Source organism: Hippoglossus hippoglossus, chromosome 17 (assembly GCF_009819705.1).
Source record: "Hippoglossus hippoglossus isolate fHipHip1 chromosome 17, fHipHip1.pri, whole genome shotgun sequence".
Lineage (NCBI taxonomy): Eukaryota > Metazoa > Chordata > Actinopteri > Pleuronectiformes > Pleuronectidae > Hippoglossus > Hippoglossus hippoglossus.
Window position 1 is genome coordinate 24,055,539 of NC_047167.1, and position 20,601 is coordinate 24,076,139.

A 20,601-nucleotide genomic window follows, 5' to 3' on the forward strand; every position below is an offset into this window, starting at 1 on the left:
GCAGGCCGAGGCCGCCCCGCCTTCCTCCTCCATAATCCCTGTGATCCCAATCTCGCCAATCCCAGCCGAGACCACCATCATCCCTCCGACGTCACAGGTTTTTTTGTTTTCTCTTTTATTTCCCTCCACTTGTCTTTCTCTGTGCTCCCTCCATCTGTAGATTTATCTCTTCTTGTATTTGGCTGCTCGTCTTTCTGCCGCCGCCGTGGCTGCGTAGAGTTCAGCTCCGTGTCTACTGTCCAGCTGTGCCTCTGATGAAGTGAGCAGATTACAGATAGAAACAGCGGGAGAAATGCCACACTTCCCCCATTTGACTTTTGAGAGCCCATCTGGCTCCTCCCGGGCAGAGAGTGAGCGAGCAACCGAGGCAGACAGAACCCGAGCGAGGGAGTGAGCGAGGGAGTGATTGATTTTAGGAGGTTCTAGAAGAAGAAGAAGTGACGGAGCAGTCTCCCCATCCTGCAGGATTTGTTTGAGTTGATCTTAGGCTTCATGCTTCAGCACTGCATCTTCTGCAGTGTGAAATGCCACCACGTACGTACAAGTCTGTAGCATCATGAGGAGAGCGAGTGTGTTGTTGGCGCTGCACAGCGGACAGCCTGCGTTCAGTGTGTGTGGGTGGAGCTCAGGGTTTGTGCATGGATGTTGATGGGGGGGTTTATAGAGTGAAGATGTTTTGTGACGCTGTGATGTCTCTTCTCTCCTCAGGCCAATCCTCCGCCTGTGGTGGTGAACACGGACAGCCTGGACACGCCTCCATACGTGAGTTCAGCATGATCACCTGACATTAAGAATCAGGTGTTGAATTACATTTGACATGTTTTTAATTCCGTTGATCTCTGCAGAATCCCTGTCGCCAGTTATACTCACGTTGGTTCATATGTGTCCAACAATGAACGTGGATTTTAAATATCTTGTGAAGGTTAAAGACGCGGTATCCTCACTGCGACTGTCTTCACTCTGCTGATGGCTGGGGAGATGAACCCCCTGTGGATTTATCAAAGTGTCCTGTCTGGTAATTGACTGATAAATCTCGTGTGTGTGCAGGTGAACGGGACGGAGGCCGATTATGAGTACGAGGAGATCACGCTGGAGAGGGTAAGGCGACAAGCAGCCGTCCTTTTATTTCTCTGTGAATCACGGCCATGTTGTTAGAGGATGGACCCACTGTAACTCTAACGCGTCTTTACGAGCCTCATAAACGAGCCGCAGTCCATAACTCAGAGCGTTCGCCTCGCACATAGAAATGAGCGACTCCTGGCAGCTCACACTGTTAATTTGACTTTGACACAAGACTTTTACTTTGGCACTTTTAAACTCTGAGGACCAACTGTGGTCTTTACAAAACCTACAGGACGTGTGTGTGTGTGTGTGTGTGTGTGTGTGTGTGTGTGTGTGTGTGTGTGTGTGTGTGTGTGTGTGTGTGTGTGTGTGTGTGTGTGTGTGTGTGTGTGTGTGTGTGTGTGTGTGTGTGTTACACAGCTGTGTTTTAATCCTGAGTTTTTTCTGCTTCTTCAGGTGTAAATAAAAACCGTCTCTGTCAGCTGAGTCTTGCAGGAGAAAAGACTTAATTAATAAAATCTAATATTTCATGTGGATGGTTTGAGTAGATTAAGATCAGTAGAATATGGTTATATACAAAATTTGAACCATAAGAACAATTCATAATATATTGAAATATAAAAACAATGTCAAATTCGATAAGTAGTGGTTGTTAGGTTTAAGATCAGGTTTCTAAAACAAGTAAAATATTTTAATTCTGAGTTAACCCTCTGCAGTAGAAACCTCCAGTGTCTACATTGATATTTTTACATTTTGTTATTTTGTTTGTAATTTCTCTCAAATCTGTACAACCTCAGCTCAAATGTTCTGCAAGTCAGTAAACCACTGAAACTATGTTAGAAATTTAAAAATATAATAAATTTAAACATAAAACATATTGATCCTAAAGATTTCTAAATACAGAAACATTAACTAAATATTTCTTAAATCCATAAGTTATCTGAACTATGACATTTTTTTTGGTTTAATTTAGTTTGAGCGTTAACATGTTTTTAACCACAAGCGTCTGTGGTTTCCAGGGAAACTCGGGGCTGGGCTTTAGCATCGCTGGCGGCACAGACAACCCCCACATCGGTGAAGACCCCAGCATCTTCATCACCAAAGTCATACCTGGAGGAGCCGCCGCCCAGGATGGACGGCTCAGGTGAGAAAACACACACACACACATTGCGTTTCAGCTTATACAAAGCCCATCAGTGAATGTGTATAAAGTGAGTGTATAGAAGAAGAAGCTTCTGTCCACGAGCCAACACCTACAGACTCGGCCAGAGAGCAGCCGGTGAACATGGCGCAGCATGTAGCCGCTGAAGAGGAGCCGGTGGAGACCAAACTCGGGGATAAACGTCTGGAGACACTGGTCTCAGATTCATCAGGCGACTCCGCAGAAGAGTTGATGACACGTGTTGAGTCCGACGTTAGAAGCTGGTGTCTATTACCCAGAAACCCCTGCTGTGTCACGTTGCCTTTCACTGGTTCATCCATAATGCAGCGGCTGGAGTCTGACACACCTGACCCAGGTGGAGGTGGTTGGTGGGGGGGCTGTGGACTCTCAGGTTGCTTTAAAAGTGAAGCTCATGTGTCCGTCTGAAAGTTCAGGTCGAGAGTCTGAGACAGAAACATGGAATATCAGACAGAGCAAGAAAAGTGAGAATGAGTCTTACTTGTTCCTCCAGTGTTCACACTTACTTCCTGTGGTGTCGTTTCCTGGAGACTCTTCAAATGTCTATAAAATCTGTACAACCTCAGTAGAAAGGTTCTGTCATAAACCACGATAATCGATTCAAGTTCTCAAACTGTTGAAGAAATTTAAATACAAAAATCTTATGTGTTTTGCATCAGTAAACACATAAAACATACTAGTCCTTAAGATTTCTAAATATAGAAACATGGACTAAAGATTTTTCTCAATAAGCAATAAGACAGTGAGCATTTTTCTCTGCTCCTGTCCCGACTCTGGCTCCACGGAGCGCTTCATGTTTTTCACCGCTCGTAACACAATGTGACGTCATCACGACATGAAGAGGTAGAAGACGGAGGACTTGACTATATGGTGTTTCATCTAAATTCTACGACTTGTTGTTTTCTTTACCCTCGAATCAGCCCTTTATATTTACATCCTTTATATTTACATCCTTTATATTTAAATTCTTTATATTTAAATTCTTTATATATAAATACTTTGTATTTACATACTTTATATATACACCAGGAGCGGGTCCTCTCTACGGAGGCAGCCATGTGTTTTACAGTAGCTCAACTTGAACCCTGCAGAAACACTGAAACTGGACTTTCAGTGACTGAGGTTTGTATCAGGCGCTGAGGTGATTGACAGCGGGCGGTGTGTGTGTGTTTCAGGGTTAATGACGTCATCCTGAGAGTTAACGAGGCGGATGTTCGAGACGTGACCCACAGCCGAGCAGTGGAGGCCCTGAAGGAGGCTGGTTCTCTGGTCCGACTCTACGTCCGCCGGAGGAAACCTGTCTCTGAGAAGGTGATGGAGCTCAAACTGGTGAAAGGACCCAAAGGTAACAGACGCTGCAGCGTGAGGATCACTTTAAATTCTCAGTCAGACGAGTCCATCCCCTCACTCCCTGTCCACCTGGTCCTGGCGTGTTGCAGGTCTCGGCTTCAGCATAGCAGGCGGAGTGGGGAACCAGCACATCCCGGGCGACAACAGCATCTACGTCACCAAGATCATCGAAGGTGGAGCCGCACATAAAGACGGGCGGCTGCAGATCGGAGACAAACTACTGGCTGTAAGGACTCTCACATCCTCACAGGTTTTATCCACAATGTTCAACCAGCGACAGAAAAAACCTTTAAGATTCAGTCACAAGACTTTTAAGATGTTTGTTTATGAGCAGAGTTCATCCGGAGCTCTCTTATCTCCACACCAGCGACACCCAGTGGCAGGAGGCGTTACCTTTTCAGGTTGTCCATCCGTCTTATTCTTGTGAACAAGATATCTCACGAACACCCAGAGGGAATTTCTTCAAATGAGTTTCAAATGTTTATTTAAACTCACAGATTAATTGATTAGGTTCGAGGTCAAAGGTCACAGTGACGTCATGAGACTGTGAAAGAACTGGCTGGTGAAGACAAACTACCGCAGGACGGAAATTCTATTTAACAAATAGTCGTTCATTAAAATACAGCAGCTTAAGAAGATTGTTTAATAAAAAAAACTAAATTTCATTAGTGATTCATTTAATGTGAGAAAAGTATTTACATTTATTTCCGAATGGATAATATACATCACAGTGAAGCTGTAGCTGTTGATGAGTTTCCTTTACTGTGAGATTTGTTTTATATTATATTTTGTATTGACTGTCGCCTTCTTTCAGGTGAACAGCGCTTGCCTGGAGGAGGTGAGCCACGAACACGCCGTCACTGCCTTGAAAAACACTCCTGACGTGGTCTACTTGAAAGTGGCTAAACCCAACAGTGTCTTCATGAACGACAGCTTCGCCCCGCCCGACCTCACCAACTGTGAGTGACCACTTCCCTTTTCCTCCCCCACGTAACGAACCAGGAACTGGGTTTCTGTGGGTTTCACCTTGTTTCCTCCGGCTACGACACCTTTTGCTGATGAGGATAAAACGTTGTGGTTACACCTGCGACAGGTGAACACAGGTCTTCATAATACAGGGCGCTACACAAAGAGAATTCAGAATGAATAATACATGTAAATCCATAATAAACTCAACACAACCAACTGGATTCAGTCAAAATAACTGTCTCCGAATTTTGACTCTATTTTTCTTATAATTAGAAACAAACAACATGATTCTTTACAGGAAACGTTCAGCGAATTTAAAGGAAACAGAACTGTGAAATAAAGTTCAATCTTTTGTCTCTACAGTCACCAGATAAACTGAGGATTAGTTTAACCCATTCAGATCGAAGCTGCTAAACAAAACTCCCTCTAAAACCTGAGCTCACAGTAACAACGTTTACAAAAACCTAATTTTCTCAGCTTCTGAAGCAGATAGAGACGTGAAATTAAAATATTTAATATTGACATTTAAAAAACAAAACATAAATCTAGCAAACTGGCAGAGATCCTGCTCCCCTGCTCTTCTTCCTGCTCCTCAAAGACGTCTCTTCATTCTAGTTTCTTGTGTTCATCTGCTCTGTAATCTGCTCTAATATCGCTCCTGTTGCTTAGATCGTCAGCCATCGTCTGACATCATATAAAACATATCAAACATGCAAACGTCTCATCTGGCTCTTAAGGGAGAAGCACTTAGATGACGAACTCAGTCTTAAAGGTATATATGAGGACAAACTCTGGATCTGTTCCCAACGAGTCCCCTGTTGAAGCTTAGCGTGGAGCTGCTGACGGACGACCTGGACCAATGAGGAGGAGCGTCGTCCAGGAAACGATCAGAGACAATATGACGGCACATTGACCCTCGATGTTCCTCGTAGGTTAAACTGATCGGAAACAATTCTCAATTTAATTTAATTTGTATAGCGGAGACGTCCTGTAGCAGCCATGTTGGTGTGACGATTTAGTCTTCACCGCGAAGATGTCAGCCATCGATCCCCTCAGACGCCATGTTGTCACAGACCCTTCCGCCACCCAGCTTCAATCCCTGCATGATACCACAGACCCCTCCTCTTCTCTCCCCCGCCACCACCAATGCTTATGTGGAGGTTGAGACGCGTGAAGGACGAGCTTCAAATCCAATCAGCGAGCGCTGAGCTGCATCACAAGCTTCAGCTGCTGTCGCTGTAGCTAATGAGCGGCGCTGCAGTACGGGGGGGGGATGACAAAGATCTGAACCAGATCTGACGAAAGAGAAATAATTCTGTTGAGTTCACTCTGACTCCACCACAGCAGCCGCAGGGACACACAGACAGACTAGATGGCCGGCGTTCCCATCACCAATTACACAGATCAGATCCTGAGAGATGAGATCAGATTATCTGTCATGGTGGAGTTTCCTGTTTTGAATTCTCCGGTCGTCGAGCTGCGTTCATGAACCTCTGAAAACACAACCGCTTCCTGGCGTCAATTTGTGTCGCGCAAAACCATAATATTCATTATCTCAAGGACTTTTCAGTGTTTTTCTTTCTACTTCTGATCAGGAGCGAACATTAGGCCGATGATAAAATGTGCTTCAACAGATTCTTTACTGTGGTTTGTGATATTATAACATATTTTCTATTTATTCATTAGTTTATTTAACGGGGACAGTTCACATCAACCACCTCAGATTTTACAGACACAGAACAGAAGATACAAATGACAGAGTTGTTCAGTTAAATACACTGTGATTGATTTTATAAATCAGAGAAACAAACTGTTTTCACACATGAGTCTGTAAAACAGTGTGTGTACATGTTGTGTAGTTGGTGTTTGTGAAGCAGCAGCAGCAGGTTGTCGGGTCCGACTCGTTCACAACAACAGGAACGTGTGTCATTTTGCATCTGCATCATATTCGACCTCATCAGCCCAAGTCTGATATAAACAAACATAAACAGGTCAAATGAGTTCTCAGACGAGTTCTCAGTCGGTGGTTTAGTTTACGACCTCCTCAGCGGCGCCTCGTCCAATCAGGTGGTAACAGTAGCCTGATAGGTGAGAAACTCTGAAGTGTGTTTTCAGCTCCTGAAGCTCTGACCCGACTCGTCGTCTTTGTGTGTTTCAGCGTACTCGCAGCACATGGACAACCATATCAGCCCCCCCAACTTCCTCGGTCAGGCCCTGCCCCCACCGGCGTCCTCTGGACGCTACTCCCCGACCCCAAAGAGCATGCTGGGAGACGACGATGTCACACGGTGAGATCTCTGCTCCGGCTGTAAATCTTCTGACACTGATAACAAAATACCTCCTGCTTTTTTTCATGTAGATTTGAAAATTAAAGGTTGTGTTTAAATTTAATTCAATAACCAGATATTTTAACAGTAAAACTGTTATAACTGTAAATTAAATCACCAAGTAAAAGTTGAAATATGAAAAATAAGTCTTAGCTAATTTGAATAAGACACAACCAATGAAATAAACAACTGGTGTGTGATCGAACCTGTAATTTTGTATTCATCTTTATTCATTAATTTTGTATCTATTTATTAATTAATTCATCTTTCATTAATTATAAGTTTTTACTTTCTGTTTACTGCTTCAAGGATGTTTTTACAACCATCATTTACATGAACACATAAAATATATAAACTAACATGTAATATTTAATTAATTTCATCAAGCGTTTCGTCTTAAATTGAATTTTAAGTGGAATTAAAATCTCTTAAATTGAATTTGTATATAGCTGTTGACTTCCTGGACGATCACTGTGTCAGATTGATTTAAATTATTTCATGTTAATTAAACCAGACAAAGTCAACAACTGAACTCACCACGCTGTGTAAATCACAGTATTCACTTATAATACTGTAATAAAAGATACTATAAGATTATTGTTCCAGGTTTGTTCTTTTATTGCAGAAATAATGTGTTTGATTAATTTACTGTGAAGAGAATCTGAAATATTCAAATGTACAGAAGCTGTATGTAGGGACACAGCTGCTCTGCCCTCTGCTGGTTCAAACCTGCAGATGCACACAGTGCATGTGTCTGAAGTAGAGAACGTGTGTATTCCTGACGGCTACGATTTATATATCATCAAACACGCATGTTGTTGTATGTACGTCCTGACAAATCATGTAACTGAGGTTTGATTTATACAGGTTAACTATAAACTCAAATAAAAGAGAGGAGGAAATGTATAGAAACTTTCAAATGAATCTTTAAACTGCACCCCCCCACACACACACACACGCACAGACGCACACACACACACACACACGCACCCCCCCATAGATGTGTTGTTTCATATCTGATAATGAAGATGATGTCGTCACGGCAGTAATCTGACCTGGTGTCAGTTCTGTTCACTCATCATGTTTAGAATCTGTAAACACTGTTTACAGATTCTAAACAGAGCGGTCAGATGATTGACAGCTGCTGTGGTCCAACAGGGAGCCAAGGAAGGTGGTGCTGCACCGCGGAGCGACGGGCCTGGGCTTCAACATCGTGGGCGGGGAGGATGGAGAGGGGATCTTCATCTCCTTCATCCTCGCAGGGGGACCAGCCGACCTCTGTGGAGAGCTGAGGAAGGGAGACAGACTTGTCTCAGTACGTCCACTCACACACACATGTATATATATATATATATGTACTATATACATATATCTGTTATATGGTATATATGCTGCTTCCAGGTGAACGGAGTGGACCTCCGTAACGCCACCCACGAACAGGCCGCCGCCGCCCTGAAGAACGCAGGACAGACGGTGACCATCATTGCCCACTACAGACCAGAGGGTGAGACCCACTCGCAGTATAAATACACGTTATACACTCTACATGGTACAACAAGTAGAGAAGAGTCAAGTGTGGACCCTGATGATCAAGTTCAGGTTGAAGTTATCAATGATTCATTCAAATGGAATCTTTCATTAATGATTCACTGATCGTTAAAAACACGGCCATGATTAAAACCACAAACACCAGACGTCCTGAAAGCTTCTTATGTCTCATGTGTCTGTCGCTTCATGAAGACGCCTCGCTGTTAAAGGAGTCTTCCACTGAAATCGATCTGGTTCTAAAATGATATGAAGATGATTAATGAGTAATTATTCAGCTAAATGTTGAAGAGTTTTGTGGATGAGCAGTAAGTTTCCTCCTTGTTCAGAGTACAGTCGCTTTGAGGCAAAGATCCACGACCTGCGGGAGCAGATGATGAACAGCAGCATCAGTTCTGGATCTGGATCTTTGCGGACAAGTCAGAAGAGGTCGCTGTACGTCAGGTGAGATCTACGCTCCTGTAACTGACGCTAACAAATCCTGACTGATCCCATCGCTCACATCAGTGTGTGGAAGTGACTCCATACTAACGGTTTATTTACAAGCTAAAATATCTGACTTTTATTCTGAAAAACAACAATGAAACAGAAAGTTTGTGCTTCTGTTGTCAGTTATAGAGAAAATCTTCAATTTAATTTATTATAAAAAAGATCTATTGCTGAGGCAAGAATAGAAAATATTACACATATTCAACACCAACATCATTATCATTATAATTTTCATAATTTTTCTTATTATTATCATTATTGTTTTACATGACAGTCGCAGACAGAACAATTAAAATGCGACAGGTTAAAGGTTCATTGTTGATTTTACCATCAGTGTCGACACAGATGAGCTCCAGGAAGGTAAATGGGAAGATATTTGCTGACAAATCAACGAATATATTGATGACATAAAGTTTGATTGAATTATATCAAATATTCTGAATTAAAGATTTTTCACTGAGCTCCATATGTCAACAAGATACTTAACTTATTACTAATTACGTTCTATTTTAATTCGATGTTTTCATTAAGTTGCTCAAGATTTTAATGAAGAATCCAACAGCACAACAGAAGTAGATTTTACCTGATGGTCGTCTTATCCTCAGAGCTGTGGTTTGTTTTATAGTTTGTGACGATCATTGATAAAAACGTGTTTGTGCTGCAGAGCTCTGTTTGACTACGATAAGACCAGAGACTCCGGTCTGCCCAGTCAGGGACTCAACTTTAAGTTTGGAGACATCCTTCACGTGGTCAACGCCTCCGACGACGAGTGGTGGCAGGCCAGACAGCTGACGGCACAGGGGGAGGTGGAGGAGGTGGGGGTCATCCCCAGCAAAAGACGGTCAGTTCACATTATTATTGTTATTAGTAGTATATATTGTATAACCCAAACGAGGTGTGAACGAGTCCTGGTCCACTGGCTGAGTGAACAGTTTTCTACGTGTACAGAATTTCTTTCTAAAGTTCAGGAAGAGAATGACGGATGAACTCGAGCTCGGTTGGTTCTGTGTCGAGCTGCAGCGAAGTTCTGTGATGGAACCAACCTGGTGACCTCTGCTGACCTTTGACCTTTTCTCCTGTCCGCCCACAGCGTTGAGAAGAAGGAGCGAGCGAGACTAAAGACGGTGAAGTTCAACGCCAAGTCTCGAGAGCGAGGGGTGAGTGTGAGGCCAGTGACGGACGTTCACTGTCGATCACCTGATGTTTTAGTTTGAACTTCCTGTTTGGATCACTCGTGTGTCAGACTGTGATGTGACCTGTGTTCGAGCCGCTGCCACCTGATCTCCACCTACTAATCAGCGTGTTTGACTAATGTTAAAAAGCAGCTGACCAGTTAACAGCATGTTGTCGTCGACCTCTGAGACGTGTTCTCTTCATCACGCCAACGTCCCAGCAAACCGCAGCAGCACAACCCCCTCCTCCCCCCAGCACCTTTTACACCGCGTGCCACTTTAACAGGCGTCGCCTGAACGCCTCGCCCAGCGCCGCCAAACCTGCCCTCTAACATCAGTCTGAACCCAGGGGGTGTGGGGGGGGAAAAACATGCATGACAACTCCCCCAGTCCCCCCCCCATACAGAGAGGAACGCTTGACATTGATGTTTGACTGTCTGCTGCCCCCTAGTGGCTGCTCAGAGACCCTCCCTCTCCTCCTTCCCCCCACCACTCACCCCTCTCATCCCGCCTCTCTCTCTCCTGCTGGTTAACGGCCGAGTAAAGCATGTTTAGATTCCTGAGGAATTCAGAGAAATGACCTAAAGCAGCACTAGTCAATACTTGAATTAGGACGACGTGCACGGTGTGTCACATGACGACGTGCACGGTGTATCACATGACGACGTGCACGGTGTATCACATGACGACGTGCACGGTGTGTCACATGACGACGTGCACGGTGTATCACATGACGACGTGCACGGTGTGTGGAGGTAGCGTTTGTCTGTGGAGGTGTAGGAGACTCTGGACTCCTGCTGTTCCTCCTGAAGGTGCAGGTCACTTCACTTCTTCATGAGATGAGCACAGGCTCTGCCCCCTACTGGCGAGTGAAGCATCAGCTCAGGTTCTCCAACCGAGCGACTCGGACATGAACACGACTCCTTAATATTATAATAATAATAACAATTGATCTGGACTGAGTGAATCAAATATTCAAGTAAAATTTCTGACTGAATTGTTTAATAATTAATAATTTACTCGACTGCTCAGTGAAAACATCAGCGTGAGGTGAATGAATCCAGATGCTTCACAGGTTTATTTGCTGGAGCTTTTAATGAGCAGCGATCATGTGACCATCCTCCGCTCTGGCAGGGTTTGGTGTTTGATTCCTGCCGGTTGTGTCGGATCAGAACCAGCTGATCTGAAACTAGCTTCTCTTGTAGCCTGCATGTCGCCTGCATGTTCTCGTTCTCTCCTCCTGCTTCCTGTTTAACGACTGCTGCCTTCACTGTCACTGCGTAACATTCGAACTCTCAATCAGCAGCGACAGGGACTTTCAGTTCGGTCTGTGTCAACGTTCTGTTGTAGCTGCTTCCGTCTGATTCTGTGGCTTCAGTCGACGTTAAGAGGAACAATGTTCATATGAGGAACCTCAGGTTTTATTTTATATTGTAATGAACCAAGAGTTTAACAAAGGAATCAGAAATGTGGCCTAAACGTTAGTTCGTAAACTAAAATATATTGAGATTCGTTGAAAGAGATATGATTTGATCTTTAACCAAATAACCTGCAGAGTTAAAAAAATTTGAAATCAGTTTTGTGATGGAGGTTTTGTTGTCTTTAATTTCGCTGGCGTCCAGATTCACATCTCGTTAAAAAAATTGCCCAAATCTCCTGTCGTCAGGCCGAGTTCAAGATTTTGGTCCAGTGTGTAAGATTCAGGTGAAAAGATCTATTTCTAGAAAGTAAATATAAAATAATCCTAGTGATGTTTTCACGAGTGTGTTTCATCTAAATTATACAAATCTCTGTTTTCTTTACTCTAGAATGGGCCTTTATATTTAAATACTTTATATTTAAATACTTTATATTTAAATACTTTATATTTACATACTTCAGCTGCAACATGACACTTCACCACTAGATGTCACTACAATCTACACACTGAACCTTTAAAGAGTATAGAATGTGTTTGAATTGCCTGTAAGATGTTTGTGTCTGATGTCTGGTTAGTAAATACATCTATTAAATGTTAATAATTCAGATTAGACTGATGTTATTTTCTATTTGTTCAGTGCAGCTGTGTAATGGTATTGATCGACGTGTCGTTGACCACAGACTCAGACAGAAGCTTCTCATTCTGTCCAAACCCACATCAGACTCCCTCATCTTCCCCCTCTCCCCCTCTTCCCCCTCTTTTTTTATTCCATCACCCTCCTCCTCCTCCTCCTCTTCCTCCTCAGCAGTCTCTCAATGACAAGCGTAAAAAGAACCTCTTTTCCCGAAAGTTTCCGTTCTACAAGAGCAAAGAGGCGAGTGAGCAGGAGACCAGCGATGTCGACCGTAAGTACCAGCGCGGCGGGGGGGTGGGGAGGAGCTAAACGGTTTGTCTGAAAGGCGACTGGTCGGCGACAGGAAGAGAGGTCAGCTGGTGGCGGCATGCTGCAAGCGCGCCGGTTGTCACGGCAACAGGGCCTGGCTGAAACGTATGTCACATCACCACCTGAGCGATGAAAAAGAACACGACCCAGAGCCCCCCCTGGTGGTGTCACTGAAAACCTCCGAGGCCACGCCCCTCCGCTCGGAGGGGAAATGGCCGCCCTGCTGCCCTGACGAGCGGCTGCGTTCCCTCTGCTCTCTCTGTCTGTCGCTGTAACTCAGTAACTTTATGTTCTTGTGGTTGTTTTCTCCTCGTTGTTCTCTCTGCTCCGCTGACCTCAGGACAACAGCGACGACGTGCTTTCCAAAGGCCACAGTAAGTGTGTGTTCACCCCCCCACACGCACAAAACTCCCATCAGCCTCTTGGTTTCCCACCAGGATCCGCCTTCAGACACATGACCAGAAACAGCCTGGGTCCTTTAAAATAGCAAAAGAAGCTTTTACATTAAGAACAACATTTAGTTGTTATTGAAATGAATATACTAAATATGACTAAATATCGACTCATGTTTTTAAATGATATCAGTTTTGTCTTAAGTCAGTTGTTTCTCGACCTCCTCAGTTGGTCTGATAGAAGAATCAGCTTCATATTTACTGAAGCTTCATTAAGTCCAGATTCAAATCACAATATAATAATAATAATAATGAAGCAGACACAAAAGAAATAAACAGGAGAAAGATAATATGAATCATCTTCTCTCAAATAAAGTACAATAAAATGAGGCTGTTTAATGTAAATACATTAATTCAGAAATCCATCAATGTGAAAATAAATGTTTTACTTTTTAGTTATTTGCTTTTATATTTTTTCATTCTTTTATCAACTGAATTATTTATTCTATATTTATTTAACTTGTTTTTTACCCTCTGACTCCATATCAGCTGCCATATTAGCTTATTTCATCCATGTTGGTTCCTGGAGGACAAGTAAACCTCCTCTTCATCTCTTCATCTCTTCACCTCTTCATCTCTTCATCTCTTCTCCTCTTCATCTCTTCTCCTCTTCACCTCTTCATCTCTTCTCCTCTTCACCTCTTCATCTCTTCATCTCTTCACCTCTTCATCTCTTCATCTCTTCTCCTCTTCATCTCTTCATCTCTTCTCCTCTTCATCTCTTCTCCTCTTCACCTCTTCATCTCTTCTCCTCTTCACCTCTTCATCTCTTCTCCTCTTCATCTCTTCTCCTCTTCACCTCTTCATCTCTTCTCCTCTTCACCTCTTCATCTCTTCTCCTCTTCATCTCTTCTCCTCTTCACCTCTTCATCTCTTCTCCTCTTCACCTCTTCATCTCTTCTCCTCTTCATCTCTTCATCTCTTCTCCTCTTCATCTCTTCTCCTCTTCTCCTCTTCATCTCTTCATCTCTTCACCTCTTCATCTCTTCATCTCTTCTCCTCTTCATCTCTTCTCCTCTTCATCTCTTCTCCTCTTCACCTCTTCATCTCTTCATCTCTTCACCTCTTCATCTCTTCATCTCTTCTCCTCTTCATCTCTTCTCCTCTTCATCTCTTCATCTCTTCTCCTCTTCATCTCTTCTCCTCTTCATATCTTCATCTCTTCATCTCTTCTCCTCTTCATCTCTTCTCCTCTTCACCTCTTCATCTCTTCTCCTCTTCACCTCTTCATCTCTTCATCTCTTCACCTCTTCATCTCTTCATCTCTTCTCCTCTTCATCTCTTCATCTCTTCTCCTCTTCATCTCTTCATCTCTTCATCTCTTCTCCTCTTCATCTCTTCACCTCTTCATCTCTTCATCTCTTCTCTTCTTCATCTCTTCTCCTCTTCATCTCTTCATCTCTTCTCCTCTTCATCTCTTCACCTCTTCATCTCTTCTCCTCTTCATCTCTTCTCCTCTTCATCTCTTCATCTCTTCTCCTCTTCATCTCTTCATCTCTTCTCCTCTTCATCTCTTCTCCTCTTCATCTCTTCATCTCTTCACCTCTTCATCTCTTCTCCTCTTCATATCTTCTCCTCTTCATCTCTTCTCCTCTTCATCTCTTCTCCTCTTCATCTCTTCACCTCTTCATCTCTTCACCTCTTCATCTCTTCATCTCTTCTCCTCTTCATCTCTTCATCTCTTCTCCTCTTCATCTCTTCACCTCTTCATCTCTTCATCTCTTCTCCTCTTCATCTCTTAATCTCTTCATCTCTTCTCTTCTTCATCTCTTCATCTCTTCTCCTCTTCACCTCTTCATCTCTTCATCTCTTCTCCTCTTCATCTCTTCATCTCTTCTCTTCTTCATCTCTTCATCTCTTCTCCTCTTCATCTCTTCATCTCTTCATCTCTTCTCCTCTTCTCCTCTTCATCTCTTCATCTCTTCTCCTCTTCATCTCTTCACCTCTTCATCTCTTCACCTCTTCATCTCTTCTCCTCTTCATCTCTTCATCTCTTCATCTCTTCTCTTCTTCATCTCTTCATCTCTTCTCCTCTTCACCTCTTCATCTCTTCACCTCTTCATCTCTTCATCTCTTCACCTCTTCTCCTCTTCATATCTTCTCCTCTTCATCTCTTCATCTCTTCACCTCTTCATCTCTTCACCTCTTCATCTCTTCTCCTCTTCATATCTTCTCCTCTTCATCTCTTCATCTCTTCACCTCTTCATCTCTTCATCTCTTCTCCTCTTCATCTCTTCATCTCTTCTCCTCTTCATCTCTTCACCTCTTCATCTCTTCATCTCTTCACCTCTTCATCTCTTCACCTCTTCATCTCTTCACCTCTTCATCTCTTCATCTCTTCTCCTCTTCATCTCTTCATCTCTTCTCTTCTTCATCTCTTCTCCTCTTCATCTCTTCACCTCTTCATCTCTTCTCCTCTTCATCTCTTCATCTCTTCACCTCTTCTCCTCTTCATCTCTTCTCCTCTTCATCTCTTCATCTCCTCACCTCTTCACCTCTTCATCTCTTCATCTCTTCACCTCTTCATCTCTTCTCCTCTTCATATCTTCTCCTCTTCATCTCTTCTCCTCTTCATCTCTTCACCTCTTCTCCTCTTCATATCTTCTCCTCTTCATCTCTTCACCTCTTCATCTCTTCTCCTCTTCATATCTTCTCCTCTTCTCCTCTTCATCTCTTCACCTCTTCATCTCTTCTCCTCTTCATATCTTCTCCTCTTCATCTCTTCACCTCTTCATCTCTTCTCCTCTTCATATCTTCTCCTCTTCATCTCTTCATCTCTTCACCTCTTCATCTCTTCTCCTCTTCATATCTTCTCCTCTTCATCTCTTCTCCTCTTCATCTCTTCTCCTCTTCACCTCTTCACCTCTTCATCTCTTCTCCTCTTCATCTCTTCACCTCTTCATCTCTTCTCCTCTTCACCTCTTCATCTCTTCTCCTCTTCATCTCTTCACCTCTTCATCTCTTCTCCTCTTCACCTCTTCTCCTCTTCATATCTTCTCCTCTTCACCTCTTCATCTCTTCTCCTCTTCACCTCTTCATATCTTCTCCTCTTCATATCTTCTCCTCTTCACCTCTTCATCTCTTCTCCTCTTCACCTCTTCACCTCTTCATCTCTTCTCCTCTTCATCTCTTCACCTCTTCATCTCTTCTCCTCTTCACCTCTTCATCTCTTCATCTCTTCATATCTTCTCCTCTTCATCTCTTCACCTCTTCATCTCTTCTCCTCTTCGTATCTTCTCCTCTTCATCTCTTCATATCTTCTCCTCTTCTCCTCTTCATCTCTTCACCTCTTCATATCTTCTCCTCTTCTCCTCTTCATCTCTTCATCTCTTCACCTCTTCATCTCTTCACCTCTTCATCTCTTCTCCTCTTCATATCTTCTCCTCTTCATCTCTTCACCTCTTCATCTCTTCATCTCTTCTCCTCTTCATATCTTCTCCTCTTCATCTCTTCTCCTCTTCATATCTTCTCCTCTTCATATCTTCATATCTTCATATCTTCTCCTCTTCATCTCTTCATCTCTTCATATCTTCTCCTCTTCATCTCTTCATATCTTCATATCTTCTCCTCTTCATATCTTCTCCTCTTCATCTCTTCACCTCTTCATCTCTTCACCTCTTCACCTCTTCATATCTTCACCTCTTCATCTCTTCTCCTCTTCATATCTTCTCCTCTTCATCTCTTCTCCTCTTCATATCTTCACCTCTTCATCTCTTCACCTCTTCACCTCTTCATATCTTCACCTCTTCATATCTTCTCCTCTTCATATCTTCATATCTTCTCCTCTTCATCTCTTCATCTCTTCATATCTTCTCCTCTTCATCTCTTCATATCTTCATATCTTCTCCTCTTCATATCTTCTCCTCTTCATCTCTTCACCTCTTCATCTCTTCACCTCTTCACCTCTTCATCTCTTCACCTCTTCACCTCTTCATCTCTTCATCTCTTCTCCTCTTCATCTCTTCATCTCTTCACCTCTTCATCTCTTCACCTCTTCATCTCTTCTCCTCTTCATATCTTCTCCTCTTCATCTCTTCTCCTCTTCATCTCTTCTCCTCTTCATCTCTTCACCTCTTCACCTCTTCACATCTTCTCCTCTTCATCTCTTCACCTCTTCATCTCTTCACCTCTTCACCTCTTCATATCTTCACCTCTTCATATCTTCTCCTCTTCATCTCTTCTCCTCTTCATCTCTTCTCCTCTTCATCTCTTCTCCTCTTCATATCTTCATATCTTCTCCTCTTCATCTCTTCATCTCTTCACCTCTTCACCTCTTCACCTCTTCATCTCTTCTCCTCTTCATATCTTCTCCTCTTCATCTCTTCATATCTTCTCCTCTTCATCTCTTCACCTCTTCATCTCTTCTCCTCTTCATCTCTTCTCCTCTTCATCTCTTCTCCTCTTCATATCTTCATATCTTCTCCTCTTCATCTCTTCACCTCTTCATCTCTTCACCTCTTCACCTCTTCATCTCTTCTCCTCTTCATATCTTCATATCTTCTCCTCTTCATATCTTCTCCTCTTCATCTCTTCACCTCTTCATCTCTTCACCTCTTCACCTCTTCATCTCTTCACCTCTTCACCTCTTCATCTCTTCTCCTCTTCATATCTTCTCCTCTTCATCTCTTCATATCTTCTCCTCTTCATCTCTTCTCCTCTTCATCTCTTCACCTCTTCATCTCTTCTCCTCTTCATCTCTTCTCCTCTTCATCTCTTCTCCTCTTCTCCTCTTCATCACTTCACCTCTTCATCACTTCACCTCTTCATCTCTTCACCCCTTCATCTCTTCTCCTCTTCATATCTTCTCCTCTTCTCCTCTTCATCTCTTCATCTCTTCACCTCTTCATCTCTTCTCCTCTTCATCTCTTCATATCTTCTCCTCTTCACCTCTTCATCTCTTCTCCTCTTCATCTCTTCATCTCTTCACCTCTTCATCTCTTCTCCTCTTCATCTCTTCATCTCTTCACCTCTTCATCTCTTCTCCTCTTCATATCTTCTCCTCTTCATCTCTTCATCTCTTCACCTCTTCATATCTTCTCCTCTTCATCTCTTCACCTCTTCATCTCTTCTCCTCTTCATATCTTCTCCTCTTCATCTCTTCATCTCTTCACCTCTTCATCTCTTCTCCTCTTCACCTCTTCATCTCTTCACCTCTTCACCTCTTCATCTCTTCTCCTCTTCATCTCTTCTCCTCTTCATCTCTTCATCTCTTCATCTCTTCACCTCTTCATATCTTCTCCTCTTCACCTCTTCTCCTCTTCACCTCTTCATCTCTTCACCTCTTCATATCTTCATCTCTTCACCTCTTCACCTCTTCATCTCTTCACCTCTTCATCTCTTCACCTCTTCATCTCTTCACCTCTTCACCTCTTCTCCTCTTCATCTCTTCTCCTCTTCATCTCTTCATCTCTTCATCTGTTCTCCTCTTCATCTGTTCTCCTCTTCATCTCTTCTCCTCTTCATCTCTTCACCTCTTCACCTCTTCATCTCCTCACCTCTTCATCTCTTCATCTCTTCTCCTCTTCATCTCTTCACCTCTTCATCTCTTCATCTCCTCACCTCTTCATCTCCTCACCTCTCCATCTCTTCACCTCTTCACCTCTTCATCTCTTCTCCTCTTCACCTCTTCTCCTCTTCTCCTCTTCATCTCTTCTCCTCTCCATCTCTTCACCTCTTCATCTCTTCTCCTCTTCACCTCTTCTCCTCTTCTCCTCTTCATCTCTTCTCCTCTTCATCTCTTCTCCTCTTCATCTCTTCACCTCTTCATCTCTTCACCTCTTCATCTCTTCATCTCACCTCTTCATCTCTTCTCCTCTTCATCTCTTCACCTCTTCACCTCTTCATCTCTTCTCCTCTTCATCTCTTCTCCTCTTCATCTCTTCACCTCTTCATCTCTTCATCTCTTCACCTCTTCACCTCTTCATCTCCTCACCTCTTCATCTCTTCATCTCTTCACCTCTTCACCTCTTCATCTCTTCATCTCTTCACCTCTTCATCTCTTCATCTCACCTCTTCATCTCTTCACCTCTTCTCCTCTTCTCCTCTTCATCTCTTCTCCTCTTCATCTCTTCACCTCTTCATCTCTTCTCCTCTTCATCTCTTCACCTCTTCTCCTCTTCTCCTCTTCATCTCTTCACCTCTTCTCCTCACCTCTTCATCTCTTCACCTCTTCACCTCTTCACCTCTTCATCTCTTCTCCTCTTCATCTCTTCACCTCTTCATCTCTTCACCTCTTCTCCTCTTCTCCTCTTCTCCTCTTCACCTCTTCATTTCTTCATCTCTTCACCTCTTCACCTCTTCTCCTCTTCATCTCTTCTCCTCTTCATCTCTTCATCTCTTCACCTCTTCATCTCTTCACCTCTTCACCTCTTCATCTCTTCATCTCTTCACCTCTTCACCTCTTCTCCTCTTCTCCTCTTCATCTCTTCTCCTCTTCATCTCTTCATCTCTTCTCCTCTTCATCTCTTCATCTCACCTCTTCATCTCTTCTCCTCTTCATCTCTTCACCTCTTCATCTCTTCTCCTCTTCATCTCTTCTCCTCTTCATCTCTTCTCCTCTTCACCTCTTCATCTCTTCTCCTCTTCATCTCTTCATCTCCTCATCTCTTCATCTCTTCACCTCTTCATCTCTTCATCTCTTCACCTCTTCATCTCTTCACCTCTTCATCTCTTCTCCTCTTCATCTCTTCACCTCTTCACCTCTTCATCTCTTCTCCTCTTCACCTCTTCATCTCTTCTCCTCTTCATCTCTTCACCTCTTCATCTCTTCATCTCTTCACCTCTTCATCTCTTCACATCTTCATCTCCTCACCTCTCCATCTCTTCATCTCTTCTCCTCTTCTCCTCTTCATATCTTCTCCTCTTCATCTCTTCATCTCTTCATCTCCTCACCTCTTCATCTCTCTATCTCTTCTCCTCTTCTCCTCTTCACGTCTTCATCTCTTCATCTCTTCTCCTCTTCATCTCTTCACCTCTTCATCTCTTCTCCTCTTCATCTCTTCATTCTGTTTAAATTAATCATAACAAATCCGCTGCAGCTCCTGATTTTATTGAATATTTTTTTTCACAGATTCTCAGACATTTTACACAAAATCCGAATCGGTTCACAACCAGAAAACATCTGAGATTTCCCGCAGCTCAGATTCCTTCGTGATGAGCGACAGATCATGAATTGTAAACATATTTCTAATTATTCTGTCAGATGTGGTGTCATCGACGTCACTCAGCCTTGTTCTCCTGCAGGAGGCGCTGTGGTCGCTGCCGCTCGATGATGACGTAAAGATGGCGTCATTAAGTTGTGGTTTGAAGTCATGGAACATTTGTGGGAAGTTTTTGAAAGTTTATGTTCCAGGTCCTGTTTGTCGTGGATTGAAAATGTTTGTGTTGCTGTCGTCGATCTGCTGCTGCTGGACTCGAGTCCTCTGTGCTATCGTGGCTCTGAGCAAAGCATTATGGGAGAGCGAGGCTCCCGGCTGACGTGTCCTGTGTTTTAATTTCAGAACATGTGACGTCTAACGCCAGCGATAGTGAGAGTAGCTACCGTAAGTCTGACGCTGCCTGGTTCACTCTATGATTCACAGGAAACACTAATGATTGACGTGACCTCCGACCGAACCCGCTAACCCCCCCACCCCCCTTCCCTGAGCACAAGCTGCTGATTGGCCGATAACAGCATGACATCACACACACACA

At 43.3% G+C, this 20,601-nt stretch overlaps 1 protein-coding gene across 24 annotated transcripts in view; it reads left to right on the forward strand.

Annotated features, from left to right (window-relative positions):
* dlg1l (discs, large (Drosophila) homolog 1, like) overlaps nucleotides 1-20,601 on the forward strand; it is a 67,019-nt gene that overhangs the window by 42,696 nt on the left and 3,722 nt on the right. For 5 of the 24 annotated variants that reach the window (XM_034614286.1, XM_034614295.1, XM_034614299.1 and 2 more), the window contains 15 exons: nucleotides 2-97; nucleotides 709-762; nucleotides 1,048-1,098; nucleotides 2,082-2,206; nucleotides 3,418-3,587; nucleotides 3,682-3,818; nucleotides 4,407-4,551; nucleotides 6,720-6,849; nucleotides 8,047-8,203; nucleotides 8,290-8,392; nucleotides 8,763-8,877; nucleotides 9,587-9,763; nucleotides 10,013-10,079; nucleotides 12,320-12,419; nucleotides 20,409-20,450. In XM_034614286.1, the coding sequence (XP_034470177.1) occupies nucleotides 2-97; nucleotides 709-762; nucleotides 1,048-1,098; nucleotides 2,082-2,206; nucleotides 3,418-3,587; nucleotides 3,682-3,818; nucleotides 4,407-4,551; nucleotides 6,720-6,849; nucleotides 8,047-8,203; nucleotides 8,290-8,392; nucleotides 8,763-8,877; nucleotides 9,587-9,763; nucleotides 10,013-10,079; nucleotides 12,320-12,419; nucleotides 20,409-20,450 (1,669 nt within the window). Of the gene's footprint in view, nucleotide 1; nucleotides 98-118; nucleotides 535-708; nucleotides 763-1,047; nucleotides 1,099-2,081; nucleotides 2,207-3,417; nucleotides 3,588-3,681; nucleotides 3,819-4,406; nucleotides 4,552-6,719; nucleotides 6,850-8,046; nucleotides 8,204-8,289; nucleotides 8,393-8,762; nucleotides 8,878-9,586; nucleotides 9,764-10,012; nucleotides 10,080-12,319; nucleotides 12,420-12,797; nucleotides 12,832-20,408; nucleotides 20,451-20,601 lie in introns of those variants that run through there. The other 19 variants (XM_034614292.1, XM_034614301.1, XM_034614303.1 and 16 more) reach the window with 9 other exon arrangements.